We start from the raw sequence: 19,487 nt of genomic DNA on the forward strand, positions 1-19,487 counted from the left end.
TGGAAATCGATTTGGCGAACAATAACAGCACATCACAATAGACTGCTTATGGAAGTGGAATTTAAGCTTTAAGCCTGGTGCCCCTCGCTGAGTGAGAGGAACTGATAAAACCAGTTGGCTGGCTCTTAAAGCTTCAAATGGTAATTTACTCCATCACTTTCCACTTCTTCCCCTGCCTGCCAGCAAAATAAATGGGATGAGTGAGATAGGTGTCTTATTACCTGTTATTCTATCAAAGAGAAATAGAGGAGGATCCAGTCATGTATATTACTGTACAGTAAGTAAGAATGAATACAGGCTTTTTCTCCTCTGGTTGTGTGAGTAGGATTGCTGGAGCACTATACTATGTGAATATATACGGCAGGGTAGTCAATAGAAATACATCAGCATACATTATTATTGTATGCTCATTGTCAATAACTTGTCAATAATCAACTGACTGGCTTTCTTGATGTCTATAGTATTCTCTCTGGTATGCAATCTGGTTTCCACTCAGGTTATGGATGTGTCACTGCAACCTTAAAGCTCCTCAATGATGTGACCATATCCCTTAATTCTAAGCAATGTTGTGCTCCTATTTTTATTGACTTGGACAAAGCTTTTGATACGGTAGACCATTCCATTCTTGTGGGCCGGCTAAGGAGTATTGGTGACCCTGAGTGATCTTTGGCCTGGTTTGCTAACTAACTCTCTCAAAGAGTGCAGTGTATAAAGTCACAACATCTGCTGTCTCAGCTACTGCCTGTCAACAAGGGTGTACACCAAGGCTCGATCCAAGGCCCAACGCTCTTCTCAATTTACATCAACAACATAACTCAGGCAGTAGGAAGCTCTCTCATCCATTTATATGTAGATGATACAGTCTTACACTGAGTTTGCCCCTCCCCGGATTTTGTGTTAAACGCTCTACAACAAAGCGTTCTTAGTGTCCAACAAGCTTTCTCTACTCTTAACCTTGTTCTGAACCTTGTAAGAAGAATGCCCCTCTTCCCACAGGTGTGATTACTACCTCTGAGGGTTTATAGCTTGAGGTAGTCACCTCATAGAAGTACTTAGGAGTATGGCTAGACAGTGCACTGTCCTTTTCTCAGCACATATCAAAACTGCAGGCTAAAATTAAATCTAGACTTGATTTCCTCTATCGTAAATGCTCCTTTTTCACCCCAGCTGCCAAACTAACCCTGATTCAGATGACAATTCTACCCAAGCTAGATTACGGAGACATAATTTATAGATCGTCAGGTTAGGGTGCTCTCTCGCAGCTAGATGTTCTTTACCATTCGGCCATCAGATTTGCCACTAATGCTCCTTATAGGACACATCACTGCACTCTATACTCCTCTGTAAACTGGTCATCTCTGTATACCCGTCGCAAGATCCTCTGGTTGATGCTTATTTATAAAACCCTCTTACGCCTCACTCCCCCTTATCTGAGATATCCACTGCAGCCCTCATCCTCCACGTACAACACTCGTTCTGCCAGTCATATTCTGTCAAAGATCCCCAAAGCACACACATCCATGAGTCGCTCCTCTTTTCAGTTCGCTGCAGCTAGCGACTGGAACGAGCTGCAACAAACACTCAAACTGGACAGTTTTATCTCAATATCTTCATTCAAAGACTCAATCATGGACAGTCTTACTGACAGTTGTTGCTGTTTTGCGTGATATATTGTTGTCTCTACCTTCTTGCCCTTTGTGCTGTTGTCTGTGCCCAATAATGTGGTGTCTCTCTTGTTGTGATGTGTGTTTTGACCTATAGTTATATTTAATTTATTTTTATTTTTAATCCCACCCCCTTGTCCCTGCAGGAGGCCTTTTGGTAGGCCGTCATTGTAAATAAGAATTTGTTCTTAACTTACTGGCCTAAAAAATTGAATGAGTTGGGGTCAGCGTGTCACAAGATGGCCTTTGCTTGTTTAGCATTGAACGCTCGTTGTGTCCTGGTTATTTATTATTCACAAACAGAAGCCATTCTGCTCTTATCAAAGTGAATCGATTGAAATAGTGTAAAACATGCAGCATTTTAACAGAGGTAAACATAACGGTAGATATGACAGACAGACAACGTGGCGTGGCGTTGGCTGGCCATCAGCAGATATGGATTTGCGGGGTCAGTCTTGCTGAGGTGAGAAAGGGAAGTGAATGGGGAAGGAGAGGGGGCGTAGAGCGTGACTGGAGTTCCTGAGTCACGTTTCCTGTCGTCTCCACGGTGACCCCATCAGCTGAACTAAGAATGTCATTGTACCCTGCGATTACATTTGCGCCCCTGACTAATAAACTCATCTAAACAATCTAAACTAATTGAGAGGTCATATAGATACGCTCTGCACTTCAGAGGCCTGTGGTGACACAGACAGGAACAGGAGGAGATAAACAGTAGAGTGAGGGGGAAGAAACGACAGAATAAAGAAAAGATAGTGTCCGTCTGAGAGAGATAATACATCAGTGTGTTGGCATAATGTGTGTGTGTGTGTGTGTGTGTGTGTGTGTGTGTGTGTGTGTGTGTGTGTGTGTGTGTGTGTGTGTGTGTGTGTGTGTGTGTGTGTGTGTGTGTGTGTGTGTGTGTGTGTGTGTGTGTGTGTGTGTGTGTGTGTGTGTGTGTGTGTGTGTGTGTGTGTAGATGGGAAGTTTTTTGTTACATTTATGTTAAATACGTATTTAATTACTTCTAAACTACAATCCATTGTAATTTGTAACAGGATACTTTGAGACCTGTAATTTGTATTTTCAAAATACAAAATACTTTTCTACACCATTTGTTTTTAGCTGTTCACAGTTTTGTGGCCCCCTTTCACCCTGCATTGGTATCAGAAGTCTGATGACAATATGGTGTGATAAGACTGTCTTATAAATGTAAATGTCAAAATATATTATTTTGAGCTCCGTCCCCCAAAACAAGGCCAATTAATAATGCCCAGTGTGCTTTGCAAGTGTTTATTTGTACATTTACATTTTGGTCATTTAGCAGACTCTCATATCCAGAGCGACTTAGTCACTGAATTCAACTAAGGTAGATAAACAACGACAAATCAAAGTCATAGCAAGTACAATGTTTTTAAAACCGTTACTGAGAATGTTGTTTTAGTGAAGCCGTGTATTTCAAAATGTATTTTGTATTTCGAAAATTTGGAAAAATACTAATTATCATCTTGTATTTCATTTTGATACATTTTCTTCAGAGTATTTTGTAATGCCAACAAGATAGTATATTATCCCATCTCTGTGTGTGTCCGTGGGTGGGTGTGTAACTAATGAGCAAAAGGACTTCGGAGCCCATTACAATAATAGTTGAAGAAACAAAGCGGAGGCATATTTATCATAAAGCTCTTCACAATAATGACAGCTGAACACATGAAGTCATTAACCATTCTCACTACTGTACCCATCACAGCCACAGCACACTGCAGGCATAATGACTTGTCTCTTTGTAACGCTTTATTTTCAGATGTCTAACTGTTGTCTTCGGCATTAGCCAGGGACAGGCAACTCTTCAAACACAGTGGGAAGGTGTCTGTCGTCTGTCTGGCGCTAACTAACACCAACGGACCTTTCATCACAGTGGAAGGTGTCTGTCGTCTGTCTGGCGCTAACTAACACCAACGGACCTTTCATCACAGTGGAAGGTGTCTGTCGTCTGTCTGGCGCTAACTAACACCAACGGACCTTTCATCACAGTGGAAGGTGTCTGTCGTCTGTCTGGCGCTAACTAACACCAACGGACCTTTCATCACAGTGGAAGGTGTCTGTCGTCTGTCTGGCGCTAACTAACACCAACGGACCTTTCATCACAGTGGAAGGTGTCTGTCGTCTGTCTGGCGCTAACTAACACCAACGGACCTTTCATCACAGTGGAAGGTGTCTGTCGTCTGTCTGGCGCTAACTAACACCAACGGACCTTTCATCACAGTGGAAGGTGTCTGTCGTCTGTCTGGCGCTAACTAACACCAACGGACCTTTCATCACAGTGGGAAGGTGTCTGTCGTCTGTCTGGCGCTAACTAACACCAACGGACCTTTCATCACAGTGGAAGGCGTCTGTCGTCTGTCTGGCGCTAACTAACACCAACGGACCTTTCATCACAGTGGAAGGTGTCTGTCGTCTGTCTGGCGCTAACTAACACCAACGGACCTTTCATCACAGTGGAAGGTGTCTGTCGTCTATCTGGCGCTAACTAACACCAACGGACCTTTCATCACAGTGGAAGGTGTCTGTCGTCTGTCTGGCGCTAACTAACACCAACGGACCTTTCATCACAGTGGGAAGGTGTCTGTCGTCTGTCTGGCGCTAACTAACACCAACGGACCTTTCATCACAGTGGAAGGTGTCTGTCGTCTGTCTGGCGCTAACTAACACCAACGGACCTTTCATCACAGTGGAAGGTGTCTGTCGTCTGTCTGGCGCTAACTAACACCAACGGACCTTTCATCACAGTGGGAAGGTGTCTGTCGTCTGTCTGGCGCTAACTAACACCAACGGACCTTTCATCACAGTGGAAGGTGTCTGTCGTCTGTCTGGCGCTAACTAACACCAACGGACCTTTCATCACAGTGGAAGGTGTCTGTCGTCTGTCTGGCGCTAACTAACACCAACGGACCTTTCATCACAGTGGGAAGGTGTCTGTCGCTAACTAACACCAACGGACCTTTCATCACAGTGGAAGGTGTCTGTCTGGCGCTAACTAACACCAACGGACCTTTCATCACAGTGGAAGGTGTCTGTCGTCTGTCTGGCGCTAACTAACACCAACGGACCTTTCATCACAGTGGAAGGTGTCTGTCGTCTGTCTGGCGCTAACTAACACCAACGGACCTTTCATCACAGTGGGAAGGTGTCTGTCGTCTGTCTGGCGCTAACTAACACCAACGGACCTTTCATCACAGTGGGAAGGTGTCTGTCATCTGTCTGGCGCTAACTAACACCAACGGACCTTTCATTACAGTGGGAAGGTGTCTGTCGTCTGTCTGGCGCTAACTAACACCAACGGACCTTTCATCACAGTGGAAGGTGGCTCTAATGGCCGTGTCATATTTGACTTCACCCCGGGAGAGGCTGGTCGACATGCAGGCTGGGTCACGGCAGGCCTTAGGGCGATGTCTTGCTCCCGGACGTTCACACTGTTTCTTGTGAATGCTAATAAGTTATGTTGGGTGGACGAGGCGAAGGCAGGCGTCTAATTGGCAGCTCATCTCTGTTCTCCTGCTTCGTGCCCTGACTGCCCTGTGGACAGTGTCAGCTAACGTTATGTTAACATGGCAGGGTTTGACTCTTGTGACATTTCAAGACCCGGGTTCAATTAATGCCTTAGCGATTCATTTAAAATAAAGTAATGAAGAAAGAGCATTTCATCACCAAAGACAACTTTGATGCTTAGTGGCTTGAAGAGTGCAATGTCTACAAGACCATTCTAGCCAAACTGATCAGAATAGACGGATGGGGGTGTATAAAGACTTGACAACAGTCAATGTTTTTAGTTCTGTATTGGCTTGTGCATATCTTTCTTTTATTTATTTTTATTTCACCTTTATTTTACCAGGTTGGCCAGTTGAGAACAAGTTCTCATTTACAACTGCGACCTGGCCAAGATAAAGCAAAGCAGTGCGACACAAACAACAACACTGAGTTACACACGGAATAAACAAACACAAATACAAATACAGTCAATAACACAATAGTAAAGTCTATTTACAGTGTGTGCAAATGAAGTCAGATTAGGGAGGTAAGGTAATAAATAGGCCATAGTGGTCTGACATATCGACTCAAACCCTGCTGAGTATGAAGCAATCATGCATAACCACATCTGGTATTATAAGCAACATTGTCGTTTACACTGCTTGAAATAGGTGCCGATACTCATTTTGGGTGCCGGTCCTTTTGTTATATTTAGGTGCTAATATTCTATAAGAGGAACAGGAGCTCAAGTAGTAGAACATTTGAGGTGCCGGTACTCAGTTCTGTGAGCTCCTGCCCAAGTCAAGCACTGGTCATGTATTAATAGCAGACAGGATGGAGCTATTTTGAGAATGCTGATACTCATGGTCCATATTCTACCATCCTGTTTTTCAGAAAAGTAATGGCCTCAGTGTATGAGAACTCTGAGAAGTGTCTCTTTACTTTAGTTTGCTACTTTACAGGTATTGCCTGTAACCGCCCCTTGGCCAGGTACCAAAGTTATTTGATATTTCTGTGGTGGTGTGAGGAGTCATTACTCTCCTCCCTCTGACAGAATGACTCGAGGCAAGCAGAGGTGGAGATAATAACTGAGTGGGAGGGAACAAGATGAAGGAGAGACAGCAGGGTCAGACAACTGTCTGAGGGGTACCAAAATGACAAAACCACCCTGGCAACTTTTGGTTGGCACTTCCCCCGTGGCGTGGCTGATGAGGTGTGGTAAGGTGTTAATAGGATGTTGACCTGGTCCTAGCCCTCTCTGTCACTCATACAGTACATCATTACTGTTTCTAGAGACAGAGAGGGTCTGACAAGAAGCTCCAGAGAGAGGATGATGATGATGATGGTCCCTAATAGACAACCAACAACTTCAGAGGAGGAGAGTTCAGAGCACCATTTCTACAGTACATCTGTAGGGGAGCAGTGTTGGGCAGTGCAGATACGCGTTATCTGTGTTATACACACACTCACAGAAACTCACAGGCATATCATGCAAGTTTAAATGACCGCTGGGTAATTAAACATGATGTTACCTGCCCAGTTAGCTGGCGAGGGTTCCAAGGGAGCACTTGAGTGTTTGGGCTGATGCTTATTAAGTCTAATGTAAGCTCTAATTAGCAGACAGAGTTACTTTAGTCGAATGAACCAAGGTCATGCTGACGACCAAAACAACCTGTTTACTGGGATGCTACTGCATGTTGAATCCCATTCAATCTGCTTTTTGGTCAGTTAGGTTCTGACCAATGTGTTTTGACATTGACAGATTACTGTCTATGCTGGGACATGCTGCTGATGTTGATATTCTCCAGTCATGCAGGCTGGGTCCATATTGGTCTCTATACACTCGGGTATTTCTGTCACTATGCTATCAACCGGAGCCATCCCTGGTACAGTTAAGCCCAGTCCCAGTCAGAGACAGACACCGAGACACGGCTACCTGCAAAAAAAAGAGTGATTTCTCCATGAATATGTATCCCCCGTCTCTGGGCTGTGGCAGCTCTTAGCCCCTGATGTATTATTTAGATAGATTCATATCTGTGGAAGGAGGGAGCTGCTCTACTGAGGAGAAGGGGGTGTCTCATACTCCCTTTCTACCCACATCCTTCTATCACCATAACACTGTCCACCTGGACAATTACTCATGTCCATAGAAGCATTCATACACTGGCCATCAGGGTTGGGGAGTCACGGATTACATGTAAGGGATTACCTAAAAACGATAACTGTAATCTGTTACGTTACCAGCAAATATATTGTAATCAGATTACAGATACTTTTGAAAAACTAGATGACTTAGAGGATTACCTTTAAATTCAGAAAGGATCTTTGACACTTCTCTTTCCTAAATGACATTCAAATCAGCATTGAAAAAAAGGCGCAAGTTTAAGTTTGTTCCACCTGAGCGAGTCTGACCACAAGTCAGAGACCACTATGATGACACACCAGATGTGTTTGATGTATGTTTGACGTGAAAAGAGCAGGAATAGGCTTTTGTAGACTACAGTTTAAGCTATGTCTTCCAATGGTACGACTGCTGTCGGCATCCAAAGATGATCACATTTTAATAAAGGCAATGAGATAAGGATGACAGCAGTGGTGTAGTCTACAACGATACGTATATATCTTACTATTGATATCTACATAGCTCATTGATGTGAATCACACTGCTGCTCTCTCATTTAGCCATTTGTGCCTCACGGATTGTGGTTGTTGTGGATGGCTGTTCACAAATCTGAATGTGTATTTGAACCCAATAATGGTTGAATTCAAGAACTTTAAACCTCCTATGAATCATTGTTTTTGAAACCAGTGGACAGCCAATGAAAAATGCGCTCTTGCAAAAGCTGCATAGAGAGGACCCAAGCCTATGGAATAAAAGTGGGGCTTTTATTGCTCAATCTAATTCATGCTGATAAAATAAATATCCATAGTTCTAATGGACACATGCTGAAACGTGCACACTTTTAATAGACTTAAAGGGGCAATCTGTAGTTGCTACTGTCACACCCTGATCTGGTTCACCTGTCCTTGTGTCTCCACCCCCTCCAGGTGTCCCTTATTATCCCGGTGTATATATCCCTGTGTTTCCTGTCTCTCTGTGCTAGTTCGTCTTGTTTGCCAAGTCAAGCAGTGGTTTTCCTTGCTCCTATTTTTCCCAATCTCTGTTTGTTTCTAGTCCTCCTGGTTTTAACCCTTGCCTGTCCCGCCTGCCTGACCACTCTGCCTGTTCTGACTATCAGCCTGCCTATCCCCTTGTACTGTTTTGGACTCGGATCTGGTTTCTGACCCCTGCCTGGCCTGACCTCGAGACTGTCTATCGTCTGGTACTGTTTGGACTCTGACCTGGTTTATGAACTCTTGCCTGTCCCCGACCAGCCTTTGCCTACACCATTTGGTATAATACATTTCGGAGCTCTACCATCTGCCTCCTCTGTCTGCATTTGGGTCTCGCCTTGTGCCCTTATAGCTATATCCATTGTTGGACTTATAAATTATATACACACTACCGTTCAAAAGTTTTGGGTCACTTAGAAATGTCCTTGTTTTTGAAAGAAAAGCAAAACATTTTTGTCCATTAAAATAACATCAAATTGATCAGAAATACAGTGTAGACATTGTTAATGTTGTAAATGACTATTGTATCTGGAAACGGCTGATTTTCAATGGAATGTCTATGTAGGCTTACAGAGGCCAATTATCATCAACCATCACTCCTGTGTTCCAATGGCACATTAGCTAATCCAAGTTTATAATTCTAAAAGGCTAATTGGTCATTAGTTAGTTTTCAGTAGTGCTCAAATCATGCCATTCCGTGAGCGCAGCATTTTCTTTCCAACTCGACTCAATGAGCCTAATCAGTCCTCATGACAACAAAATCATAAACAACAGAGTAGGAATGGCTAATAAATCCTTAGTTTTTGGGTTACAATTTGGTTAATCTTTAATACTATATTTCCAAGTCCTATTCTTGAAGATCAAGAGGTATAACATTTATTGGAATGACTGGAATTCTGATAGTGTAACGGCGTTCGTCTGTTGAAGGAGAGTCGGACCAAAATGCAGCGTGGTGGTTACTCATGTTCTTTAATGAAGAATATTGCGATACATGAAATAACTAAATAAATACAAAACAACAAACGGAACGTGAAAGACCTAATTACAGCCTATCTGGTGAACACTACACAGAGACCGGAACAATCACCCACAAAATACACAGTGAAACCCCGGCTACCTAAATATGGTTCCCAATCAGAGACAACGAGAATCACCTGACTCTGATTGAGAACCACCTCAGGCAGCCAAACCTATGCTACAGCCCTACTCAGCCGCAATCCCAATGCCTACAAAACCCCAATACGAAACACAACAAAATAAACCCATGTCACACCCTGGCCTGACCAAATATATAACAAAATACTATGACCAAGGCGTGACAGATAGACTTTGCTTTTAGTGTAAAGATATAATTGAATCATATTATTGTATACAGTAGAAAGCGATGGGTTAGAAGAAGCCTACATAACCAACTCATAAAGTAAAACGTAACATCCATATATGACCAGATATGTAAACTATAACATTCATTTATCCTTCAATAGATGCTGTTCAATTGGTAACATACATTTTTGTCTTCTTCTTATGCCTCTTAAGGGGGAAGTATTAACTTAATGTCAAATTAATGTCAAATTAACTGTCAAATTAACTGAATGTTATCAAATTCTGTTATTGAGTTCAAAAGTTATTCAAAAGTTACGTTACTGATTACAATTTTGGATAGAGACTAGTAACTGTAACGGATGGTATTTAGAAAGTAGCCTACCCAACCCTGCTGGTCATGGAAAAGCCCTCTATTAAGAAGACTTACAGTGCCTTCAGAATGTATTCATACCCCTTGACTTATTCCACATTTTGTTGTGTTACAGACTGAATTCAAAATGGATTTTTTTTTACTTTAATCACACCCATCTGCACACAATACCCCATAATCACAAAATGAAAACATGTTTTTAGAAATGTTTGCAAATGTATTGAAAATGAAATACAGAAATATCTTATTTACATAAGTTTTCCTCTAGGATTTTGCCTGTGCTTAGTGCTATTCTATTACTATTATTCATTTTTTCCTTCCCAATTTCTTTTTCAATTTAAAGTTTTATTAAGTTTTCTTGTTTTTCAAATCAACCAACACAACACATTCCACATTGACAGATGTGATGGGCTTAAAAAATAAATAATAATAATAATAATAATAGTAATAAATAATAGTTATTTTTTAAAATATATATATATATATATATATATATATATATATATATATATATATATATATACACACATACACACACATACATACATACATACATACATACATACATACATACATACATACATACATACATACATACATACATACATACATACATACATACATACATACATACATACATACATACATACATACATACATACATACATACATACATACATACATACATACAAAGAACAATAAATAAATAAACACGTATATAAAGCTTGCAGCAGCACTATTAAGGTTCTTATTAGCTATTTCTAGCCTTCGCTGAGACGACAAGAAAATCAGTAATCTTTAGATTTTACAGCACCTTACACAATGTATCTGCCCATTCACTCTGTCCAATTTGCAATATAGTTGAGTAGTGGAGACCAGAGTCTATCAAAGTTGGGCTGTCTCTTGTGGAGGTCATAAGTGAGCTTTTCAAGAGGGAGAAAGTCAACAATCTGGTCAATCCACATTTTAAATGTAGGAGGGGTATTAGAGGCTCACAATAGAATAATACATTTCTTAGCAAAGTATGTAATAGTCATAAGCAAATTTTCTCTGTCTGGATCAAGAACAAAGTCCTGCTGGGCATTAACAAGATAGATACACTGGGTCTTATCAAACTGTACATCTAGTATCTGGCAATCTCTCTACAGCTCCAAAATACATGCATATAGGTTCCACTTCCAGAGGTACATCTTGTACAGTAAGCAGACATGTCTGTTTTCATTCTATGGAGTCTCAAAAAGGAGTGTAATAAAATTTGTACAAAAATTTAATTCTTTCATTTTTACATCAGTAGAGGAGCAGTATACCCTGTCGCAAACCTCCGCCCATAACTCATCACTGATAGTCAGACCAAGGTCCCTTTCCCATATTACTGTCAATGGAGTAAAGGAGGAGCTTCCTTGCTCAGAAAGGAGTCTATAGATACTGTATAAGATATTTTGCCTTTAATGGATTGTGCTGTGACAAGAAGGGTTTCAACTTCATTCAACTGAGTTCTAAACCTCCTCTTGGAAGTAAATGAGGAAATTACATGTCTATTTTGAAGATATATAAAAAAGGGATCTTGACACATTGAATTCACTGCAGAGCTCTTGGAAGGATTTCAGTGTAGTGGTTTTCTGATGAAATAGGTCTGAAAAGGTCCTGATTCCTAGAGTATGCCAAAGATTAAAGTTGGCATCCCTCTGGGCTTTTGGCAAGTCTGGGTTGCCTACTATAGGCGAGTGAGAACATATTTGGGAGGAAATGCCCAGGTATTTCTTACAGTCCCTCCACCAAAGGTTTTGGCGATGTTGCCCACTTCACTAAAGTTATTAATGAATATAATTGAGCTTAGGGGCAATTAACCACAGGATTGGGCTTCTATCTGAATCCAAGTTGACTCTTGTCTGTTTGTGATCCATGTTAGCATGTTGCGGATTTGGGCAGACCAGTAGTAAAATTGAAGGGAGGGAAGGGCAAGACCACCCTTAGATTCAGGTTTCGATAAAGTGGAGAACTTGATCCTAGGTTTTTTATTGCCCCATATAAATTTGGTGATGCTTTGGTTAGTTGTTTTGAAAAAGGAAACTGGGAGATAGCATGGGAGCATCTGAAATAAATAGTTCAGTCTTGGGAGGATATTCATACGGATGACATTAATTCTTCCTCGTTCTTGATTCGATCCAGGAGTGGAAGATAATTTTCCTTGAAAAGGCTATTCAGATCTGGTGTTATGAAGATTCCAAGGTAATTAAACCCCTGTGTCTTCTATTGGAATGGGCATAGTGTCTTCATAGAGCTGGTGAGTGTAATATTGAGAGGGCAGACAGTGCATTTGTTAAAATGGATCTTATAACCTGAAAACCTGCCATACTGAGCAATTGTATCTAAAATGGGATGGATTTCTCAGGATGGATATGTAGAGCAAGGCATCATCAGTGTAAAGCAAATCTTGTGCTGCAGGCCACCTGCAGAAACACCCATAATACTTGGATTGCTCCTTATCAACTCTGTCAGAGGCTCCGCCCCCAAGAAGTAAAGCAGGGGGGACAATGAGCACCCTTGTCTTGTGCCTCGTTCCAGAGGGAATCTGTCAGAGTTCAGTCCGTTAGTAGTCACCATGGCATTTGGATGAGAGTATAGTGATTTGATCCATTTAATAAAATTTGGGCCCATATTGAACTTTTCTAAGACTGATAACAGAAATCTCCACTCCATCCTGTCAAACGCCTTCTCAGCATCCAGTGAAGCCAGCAGGACAGGGGTCTTCTGTGCGTTTACTTGATCAATAATATAAAAAAGACGGTGAACATTATCAGAAGAGTATCTGTCTCAAATAAATCCACTTTTATTATTTTGGGAAGAACAGTGTTTAGTCTTTTGGCGAGCAATTTGGTAATTGTTTTGTAGTCGAAATCCAACAAGCTTATGGGCCGGAAGGACGAGCAGGATAGAGGGTCCTTGTCTTCTTTGAGCAACACTGTAATGCGAGCTGTGTGCATTGAGTCTGGGAGAACTCCATTTTTGCAAAAATGCTCCAGCATTGGCATGAAGATAGGGCTGAGCTGGGGCCAAAAAGCTTTGTAGAACTCTCTGGGGAATCCATCTGGGCCTGGGAACTTATTAGGTGGCATTGAGGTAATTGCCTCCAGGATCTCCTCAGGAGTGAAGGGGGAGTTGAGTTCTTCTTGTTCGGTCTCTGATAGTTTAGGTAGGAAGATTCCCTCTAGGGAAGAGTGGAGTTGTGCCTCTGTGTGTTTTCTCTCAGATGTATATAGTTTGCAATAAAAATCATGAAAAGTTAAATGGATCTTTTTTGGGTCATATGTGACCTTGTCCTCTGCTGTTCGGATAGCCATGATTGTACGCTCTGACTGCTCTTTTTTAAATCTGTAAGCAAGCAATCTACTAGGCCTATTGCTATACTCATGGTATTTCTGTTTAGTAAAGAAAACTTTTTTTATCTCTCGAGTGTAGTCCAAATTCAGTTTGGCTTTGGCTGCTTTAAGTTGACTCCAGGAGGTGCTGTCTGGGGATTGTTTATGTACTTTTTCACAGCATTCCAGCTCCCTCTCAAGATCTAGCCTGTGTGCTTCCATTGCTTTTTTCTTAGAGGAAGCATATGCAATTAGATTACCTCTAATTGTGGCTTTAGCAGCGTCCCACATTGTGGCCGGAGAAACAGGAGAATCTTTGTTGTCTTGTGTGTAGTTGTCTATCCATGTAGTTACCAAAGTATGGAACGCTTCGTTTGATAACATGGAGGTGTTGAATTTCCATCTCTTTGACCTCGGGATGTTTTTGCAGAGGTCAAAGCGGAGTTGGGCAAAGGTGTGATCTGAAAGTCATAGCACTTTCAGATCACACCTTTGTCCACCTCCGGTTTGATTGTACATGTGGCTGAATTTATGAAACTCTTTGGGATAAAAATGTAATCTATATGGGAGTAGGTGTTATGGACATTAGAGTAGTATGTATAGTCCATAGATTAGCTATTAGTCTCTCTCCAGATATCTATTAGTCCCATCTCTTTAGTAAGAGAGTTCAACATCTTTGCAGATCTAGGATTTGTGGTGGGGACTTGAGATGATTTGTCTAGGGTTGGGTTAAAGGTAAAATCTCCGGCCACCACGCCAAAGGAAACACAATGCTCATTGAACAGGGTTATCATATTTGACATGAAAGCAGGAGTATCTGTATTAGGGGTGTATATGTTTAAGGTAGTAATTGGTTGACCATACAGTGACCCAGTTATCAAAATAAATCTCCCCTCCGGATCAGATATGTTTTTGTCAGTTATGAATGGAACATTCTTATGGATAAGTATGGCTGTACCTCTACTGTTTGATTTGAAAGATGAGAAATACACCTGTCCCACCTAAGCTCTGCGGAGTTTGGCATGTTCAGCATCACAGTCTCTTGTAATAGCGCAATGTCTGCTTTTTCCTTTTTTAGAGCACATAGTATCTTTTTCCGTTTTACTGCATGACCGAGACCATGGCAGTTCCATGTCAATAGATTTAAGATACTAGTCATCGTCATCGAACAGTGATCAAACTTTAGTGCAAGTCATCTCTGGGTAAAAGTGGATAATAGTTACAGCTGCGTTCACATAAAAGGAAAATAAATGGTGTACATAAAATAATAATCTCTGAACACCCCAGCCGAGTTCCCAAACAACTCGACACATCCCGGATCTATTACCCCCCCCCCCCCCCAGTCTCAATTCTGTGTTCCAGAAAAAAAAAGAAAACAAGAACAGTTAGCAACGCACAACGTCTCCCCACCAAAGAAATGCCTCACCCTCTCCTCTACGCCCCGCAATGAGTAAATTACAACGTAGCCCCTGTCCAGACCACATTAAAAGAGGGAGAATATAAAATCAATAGCCCAGCTTACATATACCTCCCCCAAGGGACAGAGGGAACCACAAGTAATAATAGCAACAAAAAGATGGAAATAAAAGTAGGCTGAAATGTTAGTAGGCCTAGGTTAGGCTATAGAGCCTATCCCTCTCAGCTAAAGGAACATAAATATAGATTGGACGGCTATAATGACATTTAGCGGGTGGGTCTTTGGATATCGGCTATATGTCGTCTTACCTCCTTTAGTAATGGCATTAATCACATTTAGTCATTGGTCCGTTTCTCATTGAGCAGGATTGTCTTTCAAAAAACTCCTCTTCGGGAGTTTTCAAGTGTCGCAGGGCTCCTTGGTGAAGAATCCTGAGCTTGTTTGGGTATTTGAATCCCCTGAAGCTGCCTCGGTCCATAGAGCATTTCTTCACCTCGTCATACCCTTGGTGCTTTCGGCGTATTCCATCTGACAGGTCCTGGTGTAAAGTGAGTTTGGCGTTTCCCACTGTGATGGTGTTGATTTTCGCCGCCTGTAGGACTCGTTCCTTGTCGTTGAATCTCAGGAAACGTATGGTGATTGGGCGCGGTGGTTGTCTGGCTGCTGATGGTGGCCTCAGTGCTCGGTGAGCTCTCTCGAGTTCTATGGGCCTGTCGGTGGACAGGTGGAGCCACTCGGGAAGTTTGTCTTGCAGGTAGCGGATCAGTGGCATGTTTCCCTCTTCTTTTTCGCACAGATTTAATAGAACACAATTATTCCTTCGCGCCCTGTTTTCCAGGTCCTCTGTTTTCTCTTCCAGATGCTCGATTTTCTTTTTAGCATATGCTATTGTTTCCATGGCATCTGTCAATAAGTTTTCCATGGATAGGATTCGCCCCTCTGCCTCGGCCAGACGCCACGCGTTTATGGTTATCTTGTTGTTGATGTCAGGCAAAGAATTTTCCAGGATTGTCACCTTGCCCCCTATCGCACTGAGCTGAGAGTTAATGGCATCTAATTTAATGTTGAGTTCTGTACGTTGGGATCTCAACTCAGAAAGGATGTCTTCGACAGAGTGCGAGGTTGGCATTCGTTGAGCCTCGGGGAGGAACGGGTCCTCTTGCTCCTGGCTAATGGCACTAGCTTTTTCTGAAGCTAGCTTCTTCTTGGAGGCTTTTTCCGTCGCTAATACTCGAGTCCGAGTAAAAATGTCACCTGTAGTGTCGCCTTTTGTAGCCGCCGTTACTTTTTTACTAAAGCTAAAGGAGTTTAAACTTGAAGTGGAGGTAAGATTAGGAATTGGAAACTACTTGTGCGGAGCTCTTAGTTCACGCGGCCATCTCGTTCAAGGGTCACGTGATCCCCCCCACCTCCTTCTTAATTTTGTCATTTACAAAAGCGATCCAATTACGATCTTGTCTCATTGCTGCAACTCCCCAACGGGCTCGGAAGAGGCAAAGATCAAGTCATCCCTCCTCCGAAACATGAAGCGCCAAACCGCGCTTCTTAACACCGTCAAGCTTAACCCAGAAGCCAGCCGCACCAATGTATCGGAGGAAACACCGTTCAGCTGACAACCCAAGTTACCCTGTAGGCAGCCAGACAACCACAAGGAGTCGCTAGAGTGCGATGAGCCAACTGAAGCTCCTCTGGCCAAACTCTCCCCTAACCCGGACAACGCTGAGCCAATTGTGCGAAACCCTATGGGACTCCCGATCACGGCCGGTTATGACACAGCCTGGGATCGAACCCCAGGCTGTAGTGATGCCGCAGACCGCTGCGCCACTCGGGAAGGCCCTATTTACTTTTACCTTTAAAAAGTCCCTAGTCGTTGCCGATGACAAGGATAAAATGATGCCTCCACCACCATGGTCAAAAATATGAAGAGTGGTACTCAGTGATGGGTTGTATTGGATTTGCCCCAAACACAACACTTTCTATTCAGAACATGAAGTTAATTTCTTTGACAATATTTTTTGCAATTTTGCTTTTGTGCCTTATTGCAAACAGGATTCATGTTTTGTAATACTTTAATTCTGTACAGGCTTCCTTCTTTTCACTGATATTTAGATTAGTATTGTGAAGTAACTACAATGTTGTTGATCCATCCTCAGTTTTCTCCTATAACTGCAATTAAACTCTGTAACTGTTGGCCTCATGGTGAAATCCCTGAGCGGTTTCCTTCTTCACGGCAACTGAGTTAGGAAGAACACCTGTATCTTTGTAGTGACTGGGTGTATTGATACACCATCCAACGTGTAATTATTAACTTCACCATGCTGAAAGGGATATTTAATGTCTGCTTTTTTTAACCCATCAACAATAAATCCCTTCTTTGCGAGGCATTGGAAAACTTCCCTGGTCTTTGTGGTTGAATCTGTATTTGAAATTCACTGCTCAACTGAGGGACCTTACGGACAATTGTATGTGTGGGGTACAGAGATGAGGTAGTCATTCAAAAATCACATTAAACACTATTATTGCACACAGAGTGAGTACAACTTATTATGTGACTTGTTAAGCAAATTTGTACTCCTGAACTTGATTGCCATAACAAAGGGGTTGAATACTTATTGACATTTCAGCTTTTCATTTTTAATTACTTAGTAAACATTTTAGTTGCTTAGTAAAAATTACTTAGTAAACATTCCTCTAAGACATTATGTGGTATTGTGTGTGGGCCAGTGAAACAAAATCTTAATGTAACCATTTTAAATTCAGGCTGTAACACAACAAAATGAGTGAAAAGTCAAGGGGTGTGAATACTTTCTGAAGGCCCTGTAACTGTAACCATTCTGAGCTCCCAGAACCACACTGATCCCAGACCGGAACATAGAAGGGCAGATAGGCCACTGCTTCTATCCAATAAGAAGGCTTGGAGTGTGTGACCTTGTTGATGATGTTCAAACAACATTCTATTCCTCAGACCTTCTCTGATTGGTGAGGGAAAGGAAGGTGGGCTGAGGGTTGTTATGGTGATTATTATCCATGAGCAGGGACCTCCCAACACCCATCTAATTTACGTGTGTACATCTTTTACACACCTGTCTCTCAATAAACTGCACTGATTCTGCATTTTACACCTGTCTAGTATTCATATAAACCTCAGTCGCTATCTAGCACAGAGGTGTGACATATAACTGTGCCGATTTGTTTGATTGAATGAGAGGCAAAAGTTCAGTTATTACCAAGACAAATCTGAGCTTTCCCTATGCATTCCTTCTCATAATGGCATCTCAACATCCTTGAACTGGCATCCTTGAACTGTTAACAATGTACTGAAAATGGGGATGGCGAATGCAGGTTTTTCCTCCCATGAACTCCATGCCACTAATGGCAGAGTGAGCACCGCTTTTAAGTGATTACAGGATAAAGTGCCCATGCTGTTTTCAATTCTCTACTTTCCTTTAAGGCCTAATCTGGCCCTACTTTACCCAATATAGGAGCTGAAAAGTGCTTTCTCCACCTGACCGGAGCAGAGTGGAGCTGCAGAAAGCCTGTTATTAGCTGTCCTTCAGAGAGCGACGGCTCCACAGCCTGTAATGCTTCTGCACATCCAGCCACTTGAAGGGAGAGGGAACAACAGCCACATGCTCCATTACACTGAAATGATAGGATTTGTCTCCAATGTGGCCCATTGCCCTGCCATAAAGTGTATGCTTGTAAACACATTTTTAAAAAGCACAAGGTGCCTCTTCCAATTTTGGGAAATCATAGGAGAATGTGTTAGAAGGTTGTTGTGTGCCATTGGGATTGATCATGGATTTCTATTAAGGGCAACCAAGGGACAAATCAACATTTTGTGTTCCTAGTCTCCACATGAATCCTTAATACTTAACTTTTGTTCCAGGCTCTGTTGTTGTCATTTGAATTTGCCTGTAGGGTGTTACAATCATTATCATATCTAGTTCAGCTTGCTGATTTCTTAATGCATCTAGAAGGCTATAAGGACAGTTCTTCCCTAAACCTCCTCAGGGAATGTCATGGTACCAGTTTATGATTAGTTAATGTATCTCCTGATGTCCACCAGCCTGTGTACATAACATGGTCAGTACTAACTTCTGCTCTCTCTCTCTCTCTCTCTCTCTCTCTCTCTCTCTCTCTCTCTCTCTCTCTCTCTCTCTCTCTCTCTCTCTCTCTCTCTCTCTCTCTCTCTGCAGGTGTTCACCAGGTATGGGAAGTGTTACATGTTCAATGCAGCGGAGGAGGGGAAGACGCTGCGGACCACCATGAAGGGAGGGACGGGGAACGGCCTGGAGATTATGCTGGACATCCAGCAGGACGAGTACCTACCCGTGTGGGGCGACACAGGTAGGCCCAACTACACCATACCTGACCCTCTCCATCCAAGTCACAATGTATCCATGTAGAGGGTGTTCAATCTGACTGTGTGGAGTTGACGACTGGTGTCCCCCAAAGTTATATTCTATGTCCTGTGTTTTTCACCATTTATATCAATTCTGCCCAAAATGTATTGACTTGCTGTCAAATAACAGCTCAAGTCAGGATGTGCTTTTCCTTTCAGATTTGGAAGCGATGCCATTCCTTTATCAGTTTCCTCGATTTGTTGTTCATAGTGGAAGAAGCCCTGTTAGTTGTTCATATAGTCTTGTGTAGGAGGGATCTTGCTGCCTGACCTGTTAGCTGCACAATGAGCCTCATTGAAATCCTTGCTCACGTCTCAACCTGCGTGG

At 42.3% G+C, this 19,487-nt stretch overlaps 1 protein-coding gene across 3 annotated transcripts in view; it reads left to right on the top strand.

Moving 5' to 3' along the window:
* The window catches only part of LOC124015855 (acid-sensing ion channel 2-like), a 602,527-nt gene that overhangs the window by 534,950 nt on the left and 48,090 nt on the right, over nucleotides 1-19,487 (top strand). For all 3 annotated transcript variants that reach the window (XM_046331329.1, XM_046331328.1, XM_046331327.1), the window contains one exon: nucleotides 18,954-19,104. In XM_046331329.1, the coding sequence (XP_046187285.1) occupies nucleotides 18,954-19,104 (151 nt within the window). The remainder of the gene's footprint in view (nucleotides 1-18,953; nucleotides 19,105-19,487) is intronic.

Source organism: Oncorhynchus gorbuscha, linkage group LG26 (genome assembly GCF_021184085.1).
Source record: "Oncorhynchus gorbuscha isolate QuinsamMale2020 ecotype Even-year linkage group LG26, OgorEven_v1.0, whole genome shotgun sequence".
NCBI lineage: Eukaryota > Metazoa > Chordata > Actinopteri > Salmoniformes > Salmonidae > Oncorhynchus > Oncorhynchus gorbuscha.